The sequence below is a fragment of the Syngnathoides biaculeatus genome, chromosome 6 (assembly GCF_019802595.1).
Source record: "Syngnathoides biaculeatus isolate LvHL_M chromosome 6, ASM1980259v1, whole genome shotgun sequence".
In the NCBI taxonomy this organism is placed as follows: domain Eukaryota; kingdom Metazoa; phylum Chordata; class Actinopteri; order Syngnathiformes; family Syngnathidae; genus Syngnathoides; species Syngnathoides biaculeatus.
The window spans coordinates 23,401,653-23,426,570 of NC_084645.1; the positions used below are offsets into that span (position 1 = coordinate 23,401,653).

General features: G+C 45.9%; 1 protein-coding gene and 1 long non-coding RNA gene across 2 annotated transcripts; both read left to right on the plus strand.

Moving 5' to 3' along the window:
- Positions 1-17,565: 17,565 nt before the first annotated feature.
- On the plus strand, positions 17,566-19,311 carry c6h11orf96 (chromosome 6 C11orf96 homolog). Its single transcript, XM_061822438.1, has one exon. It carries the CDS (start codon positions 17,979-17,981, stop codon positions 18,354-18,356), a length of 378 nt encoding a protein of 125 aa, XP_061678422.1. The 5' UTR covers positions 17,566-17,978; the 3' UTR covers positions 18,357-19,311.
- A 2,146-nt stretch (positions 19,312-21,457) lies between these two features.
- LOC133502249 (uncharacterized) lies at positions 21,458-24,580 on the plus strand. The gene is made up of 3 exons (XR_009795412.1): positions 21,458-22,031; positions 22,132-22,212; positions 23,897-24,580. It is a non-coding gene; the product is annotated as an uncharacterized LOC133502249 (long non-coding RNA).
- Positions 24,581-24,918: the final 338 nt, after the last annotated feature.

Here is a 24,918-nt window from a genome sequence, read left to right on the forward strand (position 1 = left end):
TCCAGCCCGCCACATGATTTTATGTGGCCCGCAAAGTTAAATCAACTTGTACGACTCTTGCGAAAATCTGTACTGAAGTTTCAAATTGTCATATATCATTCACGATAACATCGAGATATTATAAACAATGTTGAGTTGCCAAACATAAACAATGTTTGAAAAGCATTATCCTTGATTTCTGATTCCAATACTACGCCATCATTTTCGTGTGTGAATATGATGAGCCAATCAAAGATTTTTATGCTTTCGCAGTCGTAACGGCTCTCTGACGAAAACCGTATCTAAAATGCGGCCCGCGACGGGGAAATGAGTTTGACACCGCTGGTTTCGAGTCCGCCTCCCTTCCGACGCAGCGCCCGCGTTCACAACGCAACGCATAGCAAATTGCTTCTCTCCGGCACCTGCAAAACAAAAGCGGACTGGAAATTTCACAACAAATTACCTCGCGTCCCCCCCCCCCCCCCCCCCCCCGGGAGCTGAAGAAATCAAAACCCAGGATCTCCCTGCAGCTAACCCCCCCCCCCCAAAAAAAAAAAACTCGGCCCACCCCCTCAGGGCCTCAACCTCGCTCACACTGAAAATATCTTCACAGTGTCTCTTTTTCACACCAACGAGTGCAAATTATGGATCGTGTCGCGTGGGGTAGCAAGCGCACCCTGGCGCACAAACGCACCCTGAAAAAAAAAATCATCGGTGAAACAATATAAAACCCCAAAGATGAGAAGAATAGGTGGCACGGTGGATCAGCTGGCAATTCTGAGGCCCCGGGTTCGAATCCTGGACCTGCCTGTGTGGAGTTTGCATGTTCCTCTGGGCACTCCGGTTTCCTCCCACGTCCCAAAAACACGCAACAAAAATTGCCCATAGGTGTGATTGCGAGTGAGGCTGTTTGTCTCCATGTGCCCTGCGATTGGCTGGTGACCAGTTCAGGGTGTACCCCACCTCCTGCCCGTTGACAGCTGGGATTGGCTACAGGACTCCCTTGTGAGGATAAGCGGTTAAGAAAACGGATGGATGGATAATTTATGCCCAAAAACCCACTAAAACAAAAAGGAACAACAGTTAAGTCCGACGGATCTCAAGTAGTAGTAAGAAATGCGACAGTACAAGCAAAACCGACGAGGACCCACGACCCTCGTGAGGATAAGCGGCAAAGAAAACGGATGGATGGATAATTTATGCCCAAAAAACCCACTCAAACAAAAAGGAACAACAGTTAAGTCCGACGGATCTCAAGTAGTAGTAAGAAATGCGACAGTACAAACAAAACCGACGAGGACCCGCGACCCTCGTGAGGATAAGCGGCAAAGAAAAGGGATGGATGGATAATTTAGACCCAAAAATCCACTCAAACAAAAAGAACAGTTAAGTCCGACGGATCTCAAGTAGTAGTAAGAAATGCGACAGTACAAGCAAAACCGACGAGGACCCCGTGACCCTCGTGAGGATAAGCGGCAAAGAAAACGGATGGTTGGATGATGCCGAGGTCCCTCTATTAACATTCATTCAGCAGACCTTTTCCCCTCCCCCATCCATATTAGCAACTGCAGAAATATTTTCCAAAATGTGACGGGAAGGTTGGTGGGGGGGGGGGGGATTTCCCTTCCCTTCCCTTCCCTTCCCCGGGAACGGGGCCGCCTCCTCTCGAGAGATCCACGAGGGGGCCCGAAGCCGCGCGGCGGCGCCGCTTTTCGGAGCCGGTCGCCGGGAGCCACCGTGAGCCTCCCCCTCCCCCCAGGTGGGTTCTTCACGGCTCAGCTGTGCGCTTCCCTTTTGCGCCCTCCAAGCCAAACGGGTCTCGGTTCCCTTGCAGGAATGCGCGCTCGCCTCCGTCGCGTCACGTTGACCGGGAGCCCCCGCGAGACGCACCGCGAGACCGCTGATATTTGAGGACTTGCGTGTGCACTCCCTCGACTCCACTTTTCCAACTTCATATGCTTATCATCCATCCCTTTTCTTTGCCGCTCATCCTCACGAGGGTCGCGTCGCGGGTCCTCGTCGGTTTTGCTTGTACTGTCGCATTTCTTACTACTACTTGAGATCCGTCGGTCTTAACTGTTCTTTTTGTTTGAGTGGATTTTTGGGTATAAATTATCCATCCATACCTTTTCTTTGCCGCTTATCCTCACGAGGGTCGCGGGTCCTCGTCGGTTTTGCTTGTACTGTCGCATTTCTTACTACTACTTGAGATCCGTCGGACTTAACTGTTGTTCCTTTTTGTTTTGGTGAGTTTTGGGGCATAAATCAAATCCATCCATCCATGAATTTTCTTTGCCGCTTATCCTCACAGGGATCGAACCCAGGTCCTCAGAACTGTGATGCCAACGCTTTACCAGCTGATCCACCGTGCCGCCTACAGTAAATGAATACATAATTACATGACTGGGCTGGATTGGACGGGCCCACCTTTCAAATTATTTTGTGTTAAGCGATTTGTTGGGCCAATCCGGCATCTCGGGTGTCTCATTTTGTGCCCGATGCGATGAGAAACTCTTTGAATGACACGGCGAAAGTTCGACTCGGGCAAAAATGACCTCGCGTGGAATTTCTACGCAGCACTTAATAAGCGCACAATATGGACTGACAAAAATCAAAACTCTTATTGGGTTTTGCTGCCACCTGGTGGTACACGCGGGGACTCCATTTACGTTCAGGCCTCTTATTTTTTTTCCCCGTTATTCGTCTTTCATGACCGAATAATTTTAGTTCCCTGACTTATTTCTGTTTTAATTTTCAGATTTTTTTTCATCTCATAGGCACTTAAAAATATTACAATCGACAATATTGTTTGCTGTCCGACAAACGTGTGTTTTAAAATATTTTTTCTTAATTTTGGGATGCATAAATGTATATCAACGGCGTACCTACAAATACCAAAATGAGAGAAATTCATCATTTTGGAGTTCATATTTTCCAGAGCGGGCGGCACGGTGGATCAGCTGGTAAAGCATCGGCCTCACAGTTCTGAGATCCCGGGTTCAATCCCGGACCCGCCTGTGTGGAGTCTGCATGTTCTCCTCGTGCCTGCACCGGTTTCCTTCGGGTGGGCACTCCGGTTTCCTCCCACATCCCAAAAACATGAATTGGTCACTCTAAATTGCCCATAGGTGTGATTGTGAGTGCGGCTGTTTGTCTCGATTTTGCCTGCGATTGGCTGGCGACCAGTTCAGGGTGTAGCCCGCCTCCTGCCCGTTGACAGCTGGGATAGGCTCCGGCACTGCCCATGACCCTTCTGAGGATAAGCGGCTAAGAAAATGGATGGATGGATGGATATTTTCTCTATCATCTCTCTCGATGCAAAAGTGAATTAACTAAAGATTGACATCTAAACTTTCAGGGGGAAAAAAAAGATTGCCCCACACCTGCTGCGGTTGACTGTGCGATTGTGTTGAACAGACACTAGATGGCTGTCTACCCAAAAACAAAGTTTTAAAAAAAACATTCTTTCCAAAATGTTGAGGAGAGCCTTTGTTCATAAATGATAAAATTTAATAAATAATAATGACCGATTTGGACTTGAATCTTGATTTTTATTTCTGTCAGGCTCGGGCCTGACTAAATCCTGGACACACATAGACCGAGACAAGCATTCACACTCAGACCGAATGGGACACTTTTGTTTTTGCATTTTTATAAGTACAGATAATTGCATATCATGAATTATTATTAACATTGTTTAAATTTGTGGTCAGTACTTGGTGTTCAGTGTTCTTTCCTTATGTGAGCCAGTTTTGTTTCAAGTTAAACCAATATTTTGTTTATTCAAAATATTTTTCTAAAATCTTATCAAATGTTATCATGAATATATTTGAACAAGAATAATACCCATTATTTTTTTTTATTTAAGTCCCTTTAGTTTCTTCTAAAAATAAACCAAACAGAAATGAATAAAATATTTTATCTAAAAAAATACTTAATATGATTATTAATTAGATTTTGTGTGTATGCTGGGTTCTGTCTCTGTGAGCCCTTTAAAAAAATGTTTTTATTCAAATTGCAGGACGAGCCATTGTCATGCGTTTTTCAGAAATGATTTTCCTTCAAGGTTTTACACCAAGTTCCCAGAAAAGTGATTGGATTATTTACCTTTCCATCCATCCACCCATTTTCTTAGCCGCTTATCCTCACGAGGGTCGCGGGGAGTGGCGGAGCCTATCCCAGCTGTCAACTGGCAGGAGGCGGGGTACACCCTGAACTGGTCGCCGGCCAATCGCGGGGCACGTGGAGACAAAGATCACAATCGCACCTAGGGGCAATTTAGAGCGTCCAATTTATGTTGCGTGTTTTGGGGATGCGGGAGGAAACCGGAGTGCCCACCCGGAAAAAAACCCACGCAGGCACGGGGAGAATACGCAAACTCCAAACAGGCGTGTCCGGGATTGAACCCGGGACCTCAGAACTGCGAGGCCAACGCTTTACCAGTTGATCCACCGTGCCGCCTATTTCCTGTTCCCTTCCTAAATAGAACCTTTTATATTATTGTCGTCCACCGTTGCGCAGTTTAAACATGAACACGAAATCAAACTGATTAAATATGGATCTGTTGACTTGTAGAGTCTCTTCGGTGTACCGCTACACTTAAAGAAACGCTGTGATAACAATATTAATAATAATAACGAATGCTAACATAATCACCGTGATGCGAAATGAATCCGTCTGCGATGTTGTGAATGTAAAGCGAGCCCGGCCGGCAGAAAATGGACCACCGAGCGCTCGGCTCGTGTTCCCGTCCGTTCTTTGTCTTTGTTGGAAAGACGATTTCTCATCCGCGATTGCTTAACGCCGTGACTTTTCACATCTTGAAAAGAGGAGCTGCAAGTGAAACGTTCCTCCGCTGACTCTGTTTTTCCCAAGCTTTCCCCAAAGTGCTTTTTTTTTTTTCCCCTGCGATAGCGACTTTTTATGGAAACGCTGGCATGCTGATAAACCGCCACAAATATTTACAAGTATTATCTTAAGAGGGCCGGATTCAGTGCAGTAAAACCGCCTGGAAGACTTTGTTTGGGTTTCTTCGTGTTCCTAATATATTTTTCTGGCCGGCCGAAAGTCCACCCGCGGCGGGGAACTGATTGTTGGAAGGCTTCCCGCCGCTCCCCGGCGGACCGGGCTGACTTTTAAAAGCGACGGAGGCGACTTTGAATGATTGCTTTCCCCTAAAATGGACACCCGGCTTTCTCAAGCGGGCTTGTTGTTGTTCTCGGCGCCGCCGGTCAGACGAAAGCGGCGACACTCGTAGGCCCGCCGGCGAGAACCGCCGCGGAACTCTCCCGAAGACCAAAAACCAGCACAATCGAATGTTCATTTTCATCTCATAATGCAGTGAATACTCGGTTTTCAGACCTTTTTGAACAAATCGGTTTTCAAACAAAAAATTCAAACCTGCAACATTAATTGGACACTCCAAATTGCCCGTAGGTGTGATTGCGAGTGCGGCTCTTTGTCTCCATGTGCCCTGCGATTGGCAGGCGACCAGTTCAGGGTGTAGCCCGCCTCCTGCCCGTTGACAGCTGGGATAGTCTCCGGCACTCCCTGCGACCCTTGTGAGGATAAGCGGCAAAGAAAATGGATGGTTGGATGGCCTTTTTTTCTTATATAGTATTTGATTTCTGTACATTCACGTTACACACGTGCGGAGTAATGATTGAGTATCAGTCACTCACATTTGACAAGCCCGTTCCCTCGTGAGGATAGGCGGCAAAGAAAATTGATGGATGGGTGGTTTTGGATTGCTTTTTCTTGTGAACTTTAGAAATGCTCTGTTCCATGAGCATATCTGCATTTTTGTTTTGTTTCAAAGATTTCGTTAACTCGAGGTTACAAGTTCATGTTTTTGTATGTTACTTTTTGTAAAAATAAAAAAATTTATTTGCTCCCCCCACCCCTCATTTTTGCTTGTTTAAAGTTATTCTGCAGTGTTGTTCATGAAAAAAAGTTTACAAGACTGGGGTCGAGTCGCGACAGATCCGGCAACGCACTCCCAGTCTAGCCTACTCTACTACTAAAGCATACATTTTAAGCACAAAATAAATATATTTCTGAAATTATTTAATTATATAAATTATTTAAACTGTGCATGTGTTTCTATTATGCAGTTTATTATCAGGAAAAGCTAAAAAAAAATGCTTTAAAAAGCTAAATTTCTTGCGCTTGGAACGCATTATTTCTTTTTCCATTAATTGCAATGGAAAAGATTGTTTTGGATTTCGAACAAATCACTTCTCGAACCGTTTTCTGGAACGGATTATGGTCGAAAACCAAGGTTGTACTGTAACTAGAATTAATTAAAAACTAAAAATTGAAAGAAATGGAAACGTCATTAATAGTCCCGCCGGATGTCGTCGTTATTTTCCTCGCATAAATTTTCCACGCAATATCCTTTGCAATTTTTCAGACCTGACTGCGGATCGCTGAAAGCGAACCGATTGGTTTCGAACACGTGACCCAAGTTGGCATTTTATCTCCCCCTCCCCCCGTTACAGGACCACACACACACACACACACAAAAAGCGACAACCGTTATAATTTACGCACCGCGCTGCCCGCTAGATATTGAGTTTCGTATTAAAAGGAGCGCGGGTGGGAATCGGGAGACTGGCACTTTGCCGCCGTCCAAATGAGGGGGAAAAAAGGGAGAAGGTCACAGGTGTTTTATGGTCCGCCTCCCCCCCCCCCCCCCCCCGGTCTCGCCGGGAGTGGGCGGGGCCGCGCCGCCATCAATCGGGGCGCACAAAAGGATACCTGCCTCGCCCGCTGGTGTTTATATTTGCAAGTCTGTATTTCACCCGTTTGCGCTACTCCCTGGCCTCCTTTTTTTTTTTTTTACTGCGAACAAAAGAATCGGGGCGCATCTTTTCACCCGTAGGTGGGCGTCAAACATTTTTACTGTGTGTGTGAGTTCAGGCAGCCACCCGGCCACCAACACCACGTTTGTTTTTGGGTTCCTTTGTTTGTTTTGCAGTCTGTCGCAGTAAACGCCGACTGGCGTGATTTTGTCGTTTTTGAGCCGCAATTTCCGTTGTGGGACATTTTACACCGTGTAAATCGGTGCTTTTTCAACACCGCCTTTCAAGGGACATTCCTCTGATTTAGTTTTGAAGTTTAATGAAGTTCACGTCTCCGTTAGGGTAACATTTCTGTCACTTTCATCCAAATTACACAAGTATAAATAATTCTAGCACGGGTTACACATCTATTTCTTGTCTTGCTGAAATTAGAAAGTTTGAGAAGGCAAACTTGTCTCGCGCAAGGGAGCGATTGGACACCACTGGATGTATATTGAAGGGCCAATGGCAGTGTGGATTTTGTTACCATGACGACCCAGGTAAAGCTGAAGCGTAGAACAGGCAATTACCGTAATTTCTGGCCTACAGAGCGCACCTGATTATAAGCCTCACCCAGTACATTTGTAAACAGACATACGCCGCAAAAAAAAAAGCCACAAGTGCCCACAATGAAACACGAGGTATTTACAAAGAAAGACAGTACACAGAGTTTTTAAAGTTTTAATACCTTAGCTAGCTCAACATAGCAACAACATGGTAGTATGAACAGAACTGGTTAAAAAAAAAAATAGCCACGGCAGCTACACAGTAGCAACATGGTAGCGCTGCGCTAACAGGGCCGGTTAAAAATAAAAACATATACCGGTAAAAATCACTGAGACGCGGCAGTAACACAGCAGCAACACGTTAGCACAGCGCTAACAGGGCCGGTTAAAAAAAAAAAAAGGTACCTAAAGTACTGAGACATGTCAGTAACACAGCAGAAACACACTAGCACGGGGCTAACAGGGCTCGTTAAAAAAAAAAAAAGAAAACATCAGTAAAAATCACTGAGACATGGCAGTAACACTGCGGCAACACAGCGCTAACAGGGACGGTTTAAAAAAAAAAACATACCGGTAAAAATCACCGAGACATGGCAGTAAGACAGCAGCCTCACACTTGCGCAATGCTAACAGGCCCGGTTAAAAAAAAAAAAAAACATACTTAAATCACTGAGATGCGTCAGTAACACGGCAGAAACACGCTGGTGCAGCGCTAACACAGCGCTAACACGGCCAGTTTAAAAAAAAAAAAAAAAAAAAAACACCGGTAAAAATCACTAAGACGCGACAGTAACGCAGCAGCACCACGCTAGCACAGCGCTAACAGGGCCGGTAAAAAAAAAAAAAACAACAACATACCGGTAAAAGTCACGTCCTCGGCTCATATATTCCAGGGTTCCTCACTCTAACCTGCTGTTCCTGCATGATAGTATTTCATCTTGCAGGAGTCACCCGAAAGTGCCTCTGGATCATCACCCAGCCTAGCTTGCGTGGGGAAACTCGGCGTGTTGGTGGTTTCTATGGAAATCAGCCTCAATGCAACATAAAACTTGAGAACAGAAAGGTTGTATATGAGCGATTAAAATTCATATTTCCATGATGTGCCCCCCTTTAAATAATCTCCGGTGACCTCGTCGTGTCAGCTCGACCGCCAGTGAGCCAGAGAAAGAAGTCGCCCGGGTGATGTTTACATTTTTCTGATTTCCGACCCAACGCAGCGCGACTAAGGTGCCAAGCGTCTGTTTTTTGTGTAAACAGATAACGCCGCGACGCGAGTGCAAAACTCTCCCGAACTGAACTCATCGCACTCGGTATGTTTTTGTGCTTTTTTGCTCCGTGAATGAACAAGCGCCGTTTCTCGCGTCTCCAAAATCTGCATGTTGATGGTACAAATACTGTTGGCCGCAGGCTGTGGCGTCGTGTTTGCACCATCGACTTGGCTTCGCTTTCCACACGAGACGTGTTATGTCATCCTTGTTGTAGGGCGACCCAAAAGATTTGACGAGGTTGTTTGACGTAGGTTATGACCTTTATGTTATGTATTACGGCACGGGCGTCAAGCTCATTTTTGTCATGGGCCACATTTTCCTTAGGGTTTCCCTCAGAGGGCCGTTATGAAACCATAAAAATATTTAACTGTCTCATCATATTTACACATGGAATTCATGAACTACAGTACGACCTCGGTTCTCGACCACAATCCGTTCCTCAAGAACCGATTTGTTCGAAAAACCGAATGGATATTTCCCACGTCTGCGTACAGAGGTTGCGTTACACACAATAACGACCCGTGTCGTGGCTCAGTTATTTTATTCACAGGTTTTGTCGCAGGCGTTCGAGTACCAATTTTCGTTTGAAAACAGAAGCAAAAAAAATCGCAAAATTTTCGTGAGAAAACCAATTTGTGCAAGAACAGGGACGTTCGAGAACCAAGTATTCGCTGTAGTTTTGGAATCAGAACTCAAGGGTAATGGGTTTTTCCGGCTATTGTTGTTTGGTAGCACAAAAAAAATGCTTTTGCTAGCTCAACGTTATCATTTATGACATGAATATTTGAAATTTGAGAGTCACTGACGGTGTAGTGGTTACACACGCCTGCCTTTGGTGGGAGCGGCGTGCGATATCTGCCCTGCGACTTGACTGGCGACCGGTTCAGGGTGTCGTCCGCCTCTCGCCCGAAGCTAACTGGGATAAGCTCCAGCTTTCGCGCAACCCATGTGAGGATAAGTGGCTTGGCTAATGACATGACAGGACAATTTGAAATTTTGGGACAGATTTGAACAAAAAAATCATGGAAGTTGATACACATGATTTGCCTCCGGGGGCCACATAAAATCGTGCGGCGGGCCAGATCCGGCCCCCAGGCCTTGAGTTTGACATCAGTGTATTACAACCACATATACAGTATACAAATCGGCACATTTTATTCGTGAAATAGGTTTTGGTGCTGAGAAAAGGCAAAGTTTTGATCCGTGCTGTATTTTTTTTTTTAGTTTAACCTCAAAAAAGCCTGGCATTTGAATAGGGGTGTGTTGACTTTGTATATGATATCCAGTATACGTGCATACTCCACTTTGTCTTGCTTTTGTGAACACGAAAGCTAGATATGTGTAGCTATATAAATAAAAGATGGATTGAATGTGCGCTGTGATCCAAAATGAACGGATGAACCCGGAATTCTCGTCAAAATCCTGATAAAATCCTTCCAGGAATCGCTAAAATCCAAGTTGATATGTCAACAAGTGGCGCTGTGTTTTTTTGAAAGAACAAAAAAAAAAAATGAAGTTCCCGGCAGCCGACGGCTTCGCTCCAGCCGCCGACAGCTGCGGCGCAGAAGCGGACCGGCCCCCCCCTCCCCCGGTTTACGGGAGCTCGTCTCCGCCCCGCCGTCGGGATCCCACTTAGCCCTGTAACCCGGTCACCTTCCCGTCTGGTCCGTTTAGCGCTTTCCCATCTGTTGTGCAACCGGAGATCCGACGGGACGGCATCCCCCGTCCACGCCGAGATAACGTTTTCCTAATCGTTTTCAACTCGGTGTATTAAAAGCTTATGATACAATTTATTTTGAGGCCTTACACATGTTCAGTTCCCGAGCCGTATCCTCATAATAATTGTCTACGTCAAATTATAGACGGCAGATCTTTCCCCGATCTAGCCTATTGCTAGCCAGTCTTGACGTCAAGAAACGGACAATTAATTCCTTCTCAATGCTACAGCGGTACTATGGAAGTAAAGTAGAGCTTGGGGTAAAAAAGTCTGGGCATCCCTGATGTAGAGTATCGAAGTAAATGTGTGCCACCGCGATTTGAATTCGAAATGCGACTAAAAACAGGATTTGAATTTGAAATGTAATTACATTTTCAAAAATTGCTACAATTCGCTGTCTAAAATTCAACCGTCTGTGCCACCAGGCGGGGTTACTTCAGGTCAGAACCGAACAGCCAGCCAATGGCAGTTACGCTTTCTGAGTCACGTGACGTCACATACGGTGTGGCGATGCGGCTAATTTGTGCATTTTTTTTCTAATGGCCGCAAGGAGGCACTCGGGCGGAAAAGGTAAGAGTGAGACTGGTGGAATATATCTGCCGAGGAAGTGAGTTTTACCGGTCCGGCCCTGTTCACACTGCGCTAGCGTGGTACTGCCGTGTCTCATTGATTTTTACCGGTGTGTTATTTCCGGCCCTGTTAGCGCGGCGGCGCGAGCAGTAGCATTAGCACAGCGGCGCTAGTCTTTCTTTGTAAATATCTCGTGTTTCAATGTGGGCACTTGCGACTTTTACACGGCTGCGGTGTATGTATGTACCAAATGGTATTTCCTTTACAAATGTACTGGGTGAGGCTTGCAACCAGGTCCGCTCTGTCGGACGGGAATTACGGTAAATGCTTGCAAAAGTGGTTACATAAGCATCGGCTAAAAGAAAAACAAACTTTTCTGAGTATGTAAGGGGTTAACCGTGCATATTCAGCCTATTGAGTTGCTTTTTAATGGGTATTAAGATGTTAATTTACCATAATTTCCGGCCTATAAGCCACGACTTTTTTCACACACTTTCAACCCTGTGGTTTATGCGGCGATGCGGCTAATTTCTGCATTTTTTTTCTAACGGCCGCAAGGGGGCACTCGAGCGGAAAAGGTAAGCGTGAGACCGGTGGAATATACGTGCCGAGGAAGTGACTTTTATCTGTTAGCGCTGCGTTAGCGTGTTATTCCCGTGTCTCAGTTATTTATACAGGTATGTTTTTTTTTTTTTTACCGGCCCTGTTAGCGTGGTGCTAGCATTAGCGCGGCGGCGCTAGCATTAAACTCTCTGTGTACTGTCTCGTGTTTCAATGTGGGCACTTGCGGCTTTTACACGACTGCGGCGTATGTATGTACCAAATGGTATTTCCTTTACAAATGTACTGGGTGAGGCTTGCAACCAGGTGCGCTCTGTCGGGCGGGAATTACGGTAAATGCTTGCCAAAGTGGTTTCATAACCATCGGCTAAAGGAAAAGCAAAACAAAAACCACACCTTGTAAACAAAGAGCAGTTGTTGGCTTTTGTTGTTGTTTACCGCAGTCAGTCTGTTGTGGTGTGTGTTGTGTGTGAAGTCACGCTGTGTTTTGCTGGGAAGTTTCTCTGAGAAAGTGCTGACCGATTCAAAGCGCCACAACACTGGTGGGATTCAAACCCCCACCTCCCCCCGCCCCCCCCGGCCCAACCACCCAACACTTCATCCCCACCGGGACTCCGGCCCTCACCCTCCTCCTCCTCGTCAGTTTTGTTTGTACTGTCGCATTTCTTACTACTACTTCAGATCCGTCGGACTTTAACTATTGTTCCTTTTTGTTTTGGGGCATAAATTATCCATCCATCCATTTTCTTAGCCGCTTATCCTCACAAGGGTCACGAGGAGTGCTGGAGCCTATCCCGGCTGTCAACGGGCAGGAGGCGGGGTACGCCCCGAACTGGTCGCCAGCCAATCGCAGGGCACATAGAGACGAACAGCCGCACTCACAATCACACCTTTGGGCAATTCCGAGTGTCTAATTAACGGTGGATGTTTTTGGGATGTGGGAGGAAACCGGTCAACATGTCAAGTCCACACAGGCGGATCCGGGATTGAACCTGGGACCTCAGAACTGTGAGGCCAACGCTTTTCATCTGATCCACCGTGGCGCCATGTATAAATTATTTACTATCAAAATTTAGTGTGTGTTTCGAGGGAGGTGCGTGGCGGTGGGGGCGGGGGTTTTTGTACTACCAGTCCAAGTATTTTTAAAGACCAATTTGGATCCAAAAGTAGCATCACGGTGCGCTGCGCGTGTGACCCAAGAGTCTATTTCGGGGGGCCCTTTCGCTAATTTTGCTATAACGGCCATCGTGACCATAGCCAGCGTGTCCGACATCCTCGGCCCGCCGCGTGACGACGCGTCATCATGATCATCGACTTTGATTGTAAATGTGCTAACAGCAGCACGGCGTCACAGCTGGTAAAGCGTTGGCCTCGCAGTTGTGAGGACCCGTGTTCGATCCCGGCCCCGCCTCTGTGGAGTTTGCATGTTGTCCCCGTGCCTGTGTGGGTTTTCTCCGGACGATCATGTTTCCTCCCACATCCCACAAACGCTCGGTTGAACACTCTAAATTGCCCATAGGTGTGATTTGAGTGCGGCTGTTTGTCTCCGTGTGCCCTGCGATTGGCATGCAACTAGTTCAGGGTGTAACCCCACCTCCTGCCCTGTAGACAGCTGGGATGGGCTCCAACATTGCCCCGCGACCTTCGTGAGGATAAGCGGCAAAGAAAACGGATGGATGGATACTTCTCTGGGTGTCAAACATATCGCCGGCCTTCTCTTCCACACCTTCATGCACTCCTGGGGTCATCCAAAGTGTCATCATCACGGCCATCTTGTCTTCGAAATGAAGGGGAAAAAAGAAATCACACAGAGCCAAGAAGTGGGCGAGGATGCTCAGGGCGTTGCGAGCGTGCGGGCGTGTTGCCAGGGTGACGCCGGCGAGAGTCGCCCCGCCGCAACATTTGCTTCTTCTCGCCCACTGAACGAAGCAAAACGACACCGCCTTGAATTGAAAACCGTTTAGTTTAGCTTTGAAATGTATGCTTTGATTATTCTCTTTCCGACGCACGTTATCTCGAGGAAACGCCATTCGGATGTCACGTTTACGCGTCATCTCCGTTGAAGGTGGCGCGATTGCCCGCGTGCGTCTTTCACCGGCATAATTATTAATAACGCGCAACAAGGTGCTGAAGATTTGTGACTTCCCAACCGGTGTCGCCCTCCCTCCCCTCGGTCCTCTCCGTCCGCCTCCTTGACATTTCCGTTACCGTGGCGACCGAGGCGTTCAAACCCCCCCCACCCCACCCCGCACGCCGGGTACATTGTGATCCGCTCTCGGGAATGCGGCCTGCGGCGCGTTTGTCGCCTTGCGCCCCGAGAGACGTTTTGCCTTCTTTTCCCTAAGGCTGGAGTCGGCGGCGTTATTAAAATGAAATTTAAAAAAAGTATACAAACATGTTTGCGGTTACGGCGAGCACGTAATTGACTTCCTTTGCGTGTAATTGCTCGCTGTATTTAGCTTGCGGCAGCGCGCCATCCTTGCCCAACGGTGTGCCCTGACCTTGCGCCGTAACTCGACACCGTGCACACACCATCAAGTGGAGTCCGTCGAGAACAACTTTCACTTGCACCTTTAAACCGTCTCAAAACAATTCCTCGCTTGGGAGTGAAGGTCACGCTCGGGAAATGGCGTCCCTCGCGTTGCTTCGCCTGGAACATCGGAAATAAACCTGAAGGATTTACACTTCACAGTTCTGAGGTCCCGGGTTCGATCCCGGACCCGCCTGTGTGGAGTTTGCATGTTCTCCCCGTGCCTGTGTGGGTTTTCTCCGGGTTGCACTCCGGTTTCCTCCCACATCCCCAAAAACATGCAACATTCATTGGACGCTAAATTGCCCCAAGGTGTGATTGCGAGTGCGTCTGTTTATCTCTGTGTGCCCTGCGATTGGCTGGCAACCAGTTCAGGGTGTACCCCCCCTCCTGCCCGTTGACAGCTGGGATAGGCTCCGGCGACCCTCGTGAGGATAAGCAGCGACAGAAAATGGATGGATGTGACAATTTAAAATTTTGTTACAGATCATCACAAAAACCATGGAAGTTGATAGACGTGATTTTCCTTCGCGACCCTCGTGAGGATACGCGGCAAAGAAAATGGATGGATGTGACAATTTGAAATTTTGTTCCACATTATCACAAAAAACATGGAAGTTGATATCCATGATTTGCCTTCGTGCGCCACATAACCTCATGTGGCGGGCCAGATTTGGCCCTCGAGCCTTGAGTTTGACATATGTGATATGGAACAATCACAATTCAAGACTTCAAGCTGTTTCTTCTTTACAGTAAAACTAAACGTGAAACTAAGAGAATGATATGTTTATGTATTTATCCAAAGCACATTAATTTTGCCTTGCAAAAGTTTGCTAACTTAATGCTAACACGCAATGCAAAACACCATTCAAGAGTCAGTGAAACTAGCGTGGCTATCACAAGAATTGTAAACTTAAATCAGTTGTTGACGCGCATGTATTCTTTATCCTCTGCAACAACAAAAAAACACGAAATATTATTGCAACTCAGTTGTGACAGTCTTGTCTTTCATAATTCTAACATAATTTCCAGCCTTTAAGCCGCGACTTTTTTCACACGCTTTCAACCCTGCGGTTTATGCAGTGATGCGGCTAATTTGTGCATTTTTTTCTCACGGCTGCAGGGGGACACTTGTGCGGAAAAGGTAAGAGTGAGACAGATGGAATATATGTGCTGAGGAAGTGACTTTTACCGATCCGGACCTGTTTGCGCTGCGCTAGCATTTGCTATGTGTCTTAATGATTATTACCAGTATGTTGTTTTTTTTTAACCGGCCCTGTTAGCGCGGCGCTAGCGTTAGCGCAATGGCACTAGCATTAGCGCAGGGGCACTGAAATGCATAAAAGGCATTTTTATTCTTCTCAACGTGGAGAGATAACGATATGGATGCTTTGAGGTACAAAGTCGTTACTGAATGAGTTCAACTCATACGTCAAGGGAAAACTATATTTTCCAAAATGAGAAAAAATTATTTGATTAATTGAGTACAGACTCTTTCATCTTTTATTGAAAGTTTCCAGATGAATGAATGTTTTGAAAAAAATGGCAGGTCTGTTAAATATAACTGTTAATAACCAAAATGGCGACACGGAGCTCTTCATAAACAAGATTACAAATTATCCACTTGCTGAAAAATGTCGCGTGATGTCACATGACTTGGCAGCTGGCGCAACCTTGGATGGGCCTAAAATAGCCGGAGAGCGTATTCAAGTGCACATCGGTGTGACTTACAAACTAAAAAGAAGCGCGCGCCGACACGAAATACGCCATCATCCGTTGCCTGCTTGCGACTCGCGATGTAAAGCCGTCACGTCATTCCCAAAAACGGTCCGACGGCCAATTTGCAGGACGCCGCCTTTCACGCGGAATAACGAAGGAAATCGTTGAAAGTGGCTGGTGTGCGTTTCTACACGTCCGCTCTGTTTACGTTGTTTTTTGGCAAAAAAAAAAAGAAAAAAAAGTGAACAGGAAGTTCCCTTTTCGTTGCGCCCGCTCCACACTTGTTTATTTTTACAGAGGTGGCAAAGGTGCCCACACTCTGTACTTGAGGATAAGAACAGATAGTTATGTTTAAAAAAAAAAAATTATAAAGACAGAAATGACTGGTAAAAAGTCAAAGTACTGATTATTAGCATCTTTCTTTAATTGAGGGTTTTTGTGGTAGATATTTGAATGCATAGATGGAAAAATGTAGCGAAGTTAGAAAAAGGAGGCGGGGGGGGCATGAGTCATTAAAAAAAACAACAACAACAATGGGGGTATCATAATAATATGGTGGTGTATTGTTTCCAAGATGCGGCAAGATTTTATGCTAGTAGTCTGACATAGTGCCGTCGGAAAAGAAATCTGATCAAAAGTCAACAAAAATGGATAACGCCGATTTTTTTTCTCCAGTAAAAGTCGATAAGTGGCGACTCAAAATTTACATAAATACAAAGGTAAAATTGAATTTTATTTCAATGTCATACATTAACCGGTTTATGCTAACAAAACATGTCGCCGTAGCTTTGCTAACATTTGCTAGCATTATGAACGGAGTAAAAAAAAAAAAAGCTCAATTAGCTAACGATAACAGATGAAAAAGTATACCTTGCATTGCATCTATGAATGCAGTATTACTGGTAGTTTTGTATCGTAATTTCCGGCCTCCAAGCTGCAACTTTTTTCACACGCTTTCAACCCTGCGGTTTATGCGTTTTTTCTAACGGCCGCAAGGGGGCACTCGAGCGGAAAAGGTAAGAATGAGACCGGTGGAATATATGTGCCGAGGAAGTGACTTTTACCGACCTTTTAGCGCTGTGCTAGTGTGTTGCTGTTGTGTACTGGCATGTCTCAGTGATATTTACCGGTAAGTTTTATTTTAACTGGCCCTGTTAGCGTTAGTGCTAGCGTTAGCGCGGCGCTAGCGTTAGCACAATCGTTAGCACTCTTAAACTCTTTATGTGTACCGTCTTTCTTTGGAAATATGTCGTATTTCAATGTGGGCTCTTGCAGCTTTTACACAGCTGCGGCGTATGTTGTGTACTGGCATGTCTCAGTGATATTTACCGGTAAGTTTAATTTTTACTGGCCCTGTTTGCGTTAGCACTAGCGTTAGCGCGGCGCAAGCGTTAGCACAATCGTTAGCACTCTTAAACTCTTTATGTGTACCGTCTTTCTTTGTAAATATGTCATATTTCAATGTGAGCACTTGCAGCTTTTACACAGCTGCGCCGTATGTATGTACCAAATGGTATTTCCTTTACAAATGTACCCGGTGAGGCTTGTAACCAGGTGCGCTCTGTAGGACGGGAATTACTGTAATTATTTTCGACAGTCAGAGAATTTTTTTTATTTGAACTGTTCGTTTTTAGAGGAGCACAAGAAGCATCGCATTCTTGTAGACGACAATACCAAACAGTTCTCTACCATAAAGTCAGGAATGGACATTTATTGCCGTTATTATTGTCCATTTTTTTCCTGATTTATATGTTGCGTCATCATCCGCGGGGTTGGGGAAAAAAGTAAAAAAAAAAAAAAAAAGCTCATTTTGAAAAAAGTGTGTAGAAATGACAGATCTGTTTTCAAAAAGAGAAAGTAAACAAAAAGTAAATGGGCAAAAAATAATAATTGAATAATATACTCTGGGACAGTAACCAAGTATTTGTACTTAATTGTTTCCCACCACAGTTATTTTGAGGGGGTGACTGAATCCTACGGAGGCGGAACTGTGACCGCTAAGCAAGGGGGGGTGGGATAGGTTGGACCAGACAAGCAGCAAATATGGATCGCGAGGGAAGAAAGGGGCGGGCTGGCGTGTTATAAAAGACAGAGCAGGAGCGGAGGGGTCTGCGTGATTTCAGCAGACAAGAAACACGGGCAGGAGCGTTAGAGCCGGTCCAGGCTGAGCCGTGTTGACCTTCAGTCTGCTGGACTTTCAAGACAAGCGGCTCGTTCGCCCGCTGGCTTTTTCCCGTCCCGAGGAAGTCCGACTCCGAAGTTTGCTCCCGTACCCGCGAGTCACCGATGGCCGCCGTGCGTCCGATGCTGACCGAGGCGTCCGGCTTCCACGTCCTCCCGGCCCACGTGATGGCCTCGGCCATGGAGGAGTTCCCGCAGCAGCTGCCCGTCCCCAAGGGCCCGTCCAGGGGCAAGAGCCGCTCCCGGCGGCCCCGCGAGGCCCGCTTCAAAACCCAGCCGGTCACCTTCGCCGAGATCGCCGAGGTGGTGGAGGAGGAGGGCTCGTCGCCCCTGGAGGAGGAGAGGGCCCGCCGCTCCTTCCTGCAGTCCCTGGAGAACCTGAGGAGGAGCACCCAGACCCTGCACAGCTCGCCGGCCCCCCGCCATCAGCGCCCCCCGTCGCAGGCCGGCACGGACTCCAGCGACTCGGACTCCGCCCAGTGAACGGGTCCGTGAGCCTTGCGGTTCCTCTTGATGGAGCTCGGTTGAAGTGAACCAAAAAACCGCGGCGGAGTCCCTTCTCAGCGTCCGCTAACACGTCGACGTGCGGCGACGTACGAGCGGGTGGAACTGTTTTCAACGTGTCCCTAAAACTTTCTTTGTATTTTGTACAACAGCGTCAAACGGGGTTCATTTGACCTCACGTTAGCGGTTCTCAAAGTCCGGTGCGCGAGCTCCCTCTAGTGGTAGGTTAAAGAATCACTTAATTCAATCTTCAAAGTGCGTAATAGTTACGGCGGATGAAACCTTTCTTTTTTAGTCCTGTACAATACATATTTTAAGTACACTTCAGTTTAATTATGTATCTAAAGTGCAATATATTTACATTTTACTTTTTGGAACTGTTTATTTAAAAAACATTTTAGGTAAAAATTGTATTAATTGAACTGTTAGCAAGTTGTTTTTTTCTCCCACATTCTCAGTGTTACATTATTCATGCTGTCGTGTACAAAGAAATCAAAATGGCATACTTTGAAGAAAGACCGAATGAACTATGTATGTTTTTTTTCAAATGTTTTTTTTTTTTTTGTATATATTTTTGTATTTCTAGAACGAACAAAAAAATCCAACGCTAGTAGCAATACTACTAATATTGTAAATGGCACGACGAAGCGAAGCAGTGGGCTGGCCGTCACTGGAGCTTTCGGAGGAGTTCGCGCACTCGTGAGCGAACGGAAATGTACGAAGAAAAGATTCTTTCTTTTAAAAAATGTAAAGTTTATTTATTCTCTTCATTTGCTCATAACCAAATTTGGGACTTTGCCGCGCTTCTGTGACTCGTGAGGTCGCCTCGACTTCCAAAGAAGACTGTAACCTTTCCACTGTGCTTTCTATTGAATGTACTTTACATGAAATACCATGTTTGTCATAAGTATTTTAATAAATATTTTCAAGTATTTTGAGGGATAAGACTTGTTTCCTTGAATCCTGGAAGTGGAGGTGCCGGAACACTCGTTAGCAGTTTCAAAACCAACCAAAAGTGTCCTGATGGCCTAAATTTTACTAACAAGCTTGCTTTGTACATATTTTTTTTTTTTGGGATCAAGAAAATGGAACCAGTAATTTCCAATAATATCATATCTGTTGTTGAGCAATTGATAACTAATTGCCCTCGGAAAACCCCAAAATCGATACGTCGTCACGTCTTGGTATGACGGGCGTTAACTGGAGTCCAAAATCACTGCAGAGTGGGCGGCGCCTCCGAAAGACTAACTTTTCAGGTCATCCGTCCATCCATTTTCTTTGTCGCTTATCCTCACGAGGGTCGCGGGGAGCGCCGGAGCCTATCCCGGCTGTCAACGGGCAGGAGGCGGGTTACGCTCTGAATTGGTTGCCAGCCAATCACAGGGCACATGGATACAAACAGTTGGACTCACAATCACACCTTGGGGCAATTTAGAGTGTCCAATTAATTTTACACGAGTCATTGATGGTGTAGTGGTACACACGCCTGCCTTTGGTGCGGGCAGCGTGGGATCGATTCCCGCTCAGTGATGGTGTCGATATCTGCCGTGTGACTGACTGGCGACCAGTCCAGGGTGTCGTCCGTCTCTCACCCAAAGCTAGCTGGGATAGACTCCAGCTTTCCCGCAACCTTTGTGAGGATAAGCGGCTTGGATAATGACATGACAATGAATGTTGCACGTTTTTGGGATGTAGGAGGAAAGCGGAGTGCCCACCCGGAGGAAACCCACGCAGGCACGGGGGGGAGGACATGCAAACTCCACACAGGCGAGGGCCGGGTTCGAACCCGGATCCTCAGAACGCTTTACCGGCTGATCCACAGTGCCGCCAGCTTTTCAGGTCATCGTTTCGAAAATTGCGATCATAGCAGCACCCCAAAAATTAAGTCCCGGGGTCTCGTTGGAGAAGGAAGTCCGGGCACTTCCCTGCTAAGCCTTCTGAGCTCAGATAAGCGGAAGAAGAAAATTGATGATGGTTGGATCGTGAAATTACATTTTTTAAATAAAAGGTTTTCTTTGGTGAATAATTCATTTATATTTAAATCATACAGTATTTTTGAAATGCGTGTTTTTCGACGGCCTGACTATCCGCAACAGCAAAGTATACGATACGACAAATAAAACATCTCATGGAGCTTTGAGCTGGACAAATTGGGTTAGATGATGATTTTATATTTGATCAAATATTCTTCTAAAATGTCGCCTGCTATGTTATTCTGGAATGAGTCGTCTGCATCAAAAGTTTGTGACGCGCACGTTGGAGGAAGCTGGCAAACAAGTGCGTATACAGTAGACATGCAAGGTTGTCGTTAACGTCGACTGCTGTGCCCAAAACTTTGACCTTTTGACCCGCAGTGCCCGAGACCCGAGGCCGGTGACGTACTGGCTAATATTTTGGTTCGGCGTCATTGAGAAAACCTCTGCTGACACAACAATCAGCCCACTTACAGACAACATCGCGGTTTGGGATTTTTTTAAGTGAATCCGCTCGGTATTGTGTTATTGTGGTAGCTTTTTTTCATAATATTGTTTGTTTTTTGTCATACAAATTTAAGAATTTGGGTTTTCACTTATAGGTAAGTGCACGCTCGGTGCCTGCATGACACCAAAAACTGACGCTAATACAAATGGCGTGGTTGTACAGATGAGTACAGTCCAACTAATGTACTGGTACTGCATAATAGTGTATTGCAGAGGTTGCATAACTCAAGTGGTCAATCTGAAACTATGAAATAAATATGAAACTTCAGCTGGAAAGCGTTGGCCTCACGGTTCCGAGGACCCGGGTTCAATCCCGGCCCGGCCTGTGTGGAGTTAGTATGTTCTCCCCCGTGCCTGTGTGGGTTTTGTCCGGGCACTCCGGTTTCCTCCCACATCCCAAAAACACGCAACGTTAATTGGACACTCTAAATTGCCCGTAGGTGTGATTGTCTGTACGGCTGTTTGTCTCGATGTGCCCTGCGATTGGCTGGGGACCAGTTCAGGGCGTACCCCGCCTCCTGCCCAATGACAGCTGGGATAGGCTCCAGCACTCCCTGCGACCCTCATGAGGATAAGCGGCTATGAAAATGGATGGTGTCGAACCCAACAGAAAACATTTCAATCTACATTTGATCTAATATGCACACAAGCCTAAAACTTACGTGTAATGGGAAATGCCATAGAGGGACTAACAAAATAGCCTCTGTGTTGCAGTGCTATAAGTTTTCTCCAGGTGGGCACTCCGGATTCCTCCCACATCCCAAAAAACACGCACTTATTGGAGATTCTAAATTGTCCCAAGGTGCGATTGCGAGTGCGGCTGTTTTTCTCGATGTGCCCTGCGATTGGCCGGCGACCCGTTCAGGGTGTACCCGGCCTCCTGCCCCGTTGACAGCCGGGATAGGCTCCAGCACTCCCCGCGACCCTTGTGAGGATAAGCGGGTGGCATAATAGACGGATAGGATGACTTGACGGGTGTTTTTGAATCCATCCGTCTTGGATTGACACTTTTAAGATTGCAGCCCACCCCGTGCGACAAGCAGCTCTGAAAGGTTGAGCGAGAAGCACCACGACAGCACCGGCGAGATGACGTCTGCACCAGCGACCGCCGCAGTGGACTGAAGACGCGTCATCGCTGAGCGTCGGGACAATCTGTACAAAACGTTACGTTCTGGTAAGAGAACCGAAGGTCTGCAGAGCGTTGACGTGACCCCGCTGTAAATCCTTAACTTGCTTTCGGTGTTTTTTTTTTTTTTCTCGTTTCCGTGCTGCAGACGGGCTCATGTGACACCAGCGAGTCAGCGACTGGAGAAGTTTTTGGGTGCAGGGTGCGTCGCTTCTTACCGATGGACATTGTGAGCATTTTTTTCAACCGACAAATCATAACACAAACATCCACAAATCAAATCGCGTTAAATCTATCAAATGATTTCTGAAACACTTAAAAAAAAAAACAAAAAAAAAACTAGTGTACTTCCCAGGCCTCGTTATAGCACGACTCAGGAAAAGCAGGAAGGAAGTGTTTTCCGAGCCTTGTTTTTTTTTTTTTTTGCAGATGTCTTGTTTGTGCGAAAGGACATTCTGGTCCGGGCGGCGATTTATTTTTGGACCGCAATCATAACATACGTCACTGTCATTTCATTTTCATCTCATTACTGCGAACGAGGCGTCATGTAAACGGTAATACCGCCGCTCGGGACGACGTTTGCTTTGAAAAGGGCCTCTTAGTGATTCTGCTCGCCGAACGGAGAACAAAAGGTGACACAGTCTGTGCCCCCCCCCCCAATTGCATTTGAATGGCTGCCTCCTTCATATTCAGACGCTCGTGTATGATTAGTGTCCATTAAGATGTGCATAAAATCTCATAATCAACACTGGCCTGACCCAATGTGGCGCCCAACTCCATCGGCAATTGATATATCCATCCATCCGTCCATTTTCTTAGCCGCTTATCCTCACAAGGGTCACAGGGAATGCTGGACCCTCAACAGGAAGGAGGCGGGGCACACCCTGTGAACTGGTCGCCAGCCAATCGCAGGGCACATGGAGACAAATAGCCGCACTCGCAATCGCACCTCGGGGCAATTTAGAGTGTCCAATTAACGTTGCGTGTTTTTGGGGTGTGGGAGGAAATCGGAGTGCCCGGAGAAAACCCACGCGGGCACGGGGAGAACATGCAAATTACACAGAGGCGGGGCCTTGGATCGAACCCGGGACCTCGGAACTGTGAGGCCAACGCTTTCCATCTGAAATTACACTTTCATGAAAAAATATTCTCAACTATAACATGAATACTCTTCAAAGTGAAATGTTGATTAGCAGATGCAGAGAAGCATTGAACTGCAGTGTGATAAAGTATGTTAATGTCACGGTAAGGAATATGAATAATAATAATAATAATGTGTTCTGTATTTAAAACAACTAACATGCTTCTGACAATTTAAAATGTTACAAAATGATAATCTAGGGTTAAATATTGCATACATAAATGTCGGGAGGGTAGGGTTATTGTTCACAATTGGTTACATAAATGAACTGCTGTGCACGCCTTCACCTCTGGGGGGCAGTGTGACGTACACAATGAGATCCACACTTGCTTGCAGTAACAAGTTACGGTCGAATATTATTAGAACTCATTTGAAAAGAAAATGTGCCAGAGCGTATTGTGGAAGCGTCCGTTCCTGTCTTTATACAATGTTTGTGTTCCAATATTCCTAATTTGGACAGTTTGATCCTAATTTTCGTTAGCTCATCAACGGCTAGCTTTGGGCTAGCCATTTTCAAGAAACAAACACTGTGTGATGTATTAGAAGATTCAAAATGTGTAATTCTTTTCTTATGTCTGTTCAGTTTTACGGTGAACTTCAACTGCAGTGTCAATTATCGACAACTTGTTCACTCTCATGAATGATATCAGTGACCGCGTTGGCCTCACGATGTACAGTATTTGCATAATTCCACACCTCCCGTGTCTGTGTGTGTCGTCTGCTTACTGCTTTTAAAGCATCGCTGACCCCCATCCTGTCGCCATGTTTCCAGGGCAGGGGCCTGGTGAGACTCAACAAGCGGAGCCAAACATCAGACTCGTGCCTCCTTCCGCCGCCATCTTGTTTGATTTCTGTTCTAAGATCTCCGTCGCCCCCTGCTGGCTTGCCCGTCAAGCGCAATCAAGCGCCCTTGTCGGATGCTAACGCTAATGCGCCGCCGGCAGTCATAAATCATGATGTAAATTAGCTAAGTGTAGAAAGGCTCACTCACAAACATATTTTCAGATATAGGCAGATAACAAAAGACAATTTGGTTGTTTAATTTCACAATTTGATGTGTGGATATCGCGAAAGACATTTGGATGCTGTTTCTGCCTTTTGTATACAATCCACATTAAACAAGTCAATAAGGTTCCAATTAGTGACACACAAGATGGCGGACAAAGGCATCCTGGGACTGTGGTGACGTCCACGGAAATCTATTTATTGTATTGAATATTGAGCCACAGAACGATTTTTTTTTTATTATGCGTTTGTTGTTGTTTTTATTTAGGCATTTTGATATCCAGGATTATTTTGATGACAGCAATGGATTCATTTATGACCTCAAGGGCATTTGTGGCTCATAATTTTTTTTTAATCAGTCATAAATAAATCATAAAATTGCCGGCATAGCGCTACTTTCTACATTGGTTGGTGAGGCCGGAAAAATGCAAAAAATAAAATAAAAAATTATCTCCCGCATCCTTTTTTTCGCACCAATTAAGTGAATCTTATTTGTGATTGTTTGACTCATCTTAGTACACAGTTTCCCTTGTTTTGGAACAAATTGTGGAAATATGATTTTACTGAGGAGTTAGCGATCATATCTCTCTGTCTGTCTCTCTCTCTCTCTCTCTCTCTCTCGCTCTCTCTGAGAGAACATTGACATTTCACCGTCAGCGATTACAATGAGTCTAATTTTAAAAATATTAATTGGTTTTATTTTTAAAGTGTACAATGAAGTGTTAGCGTTTTCTGTTATGTTACATCACTTTTTTTTTTTTGTATTTTAAAAGTTAAAGACGGGGCGGT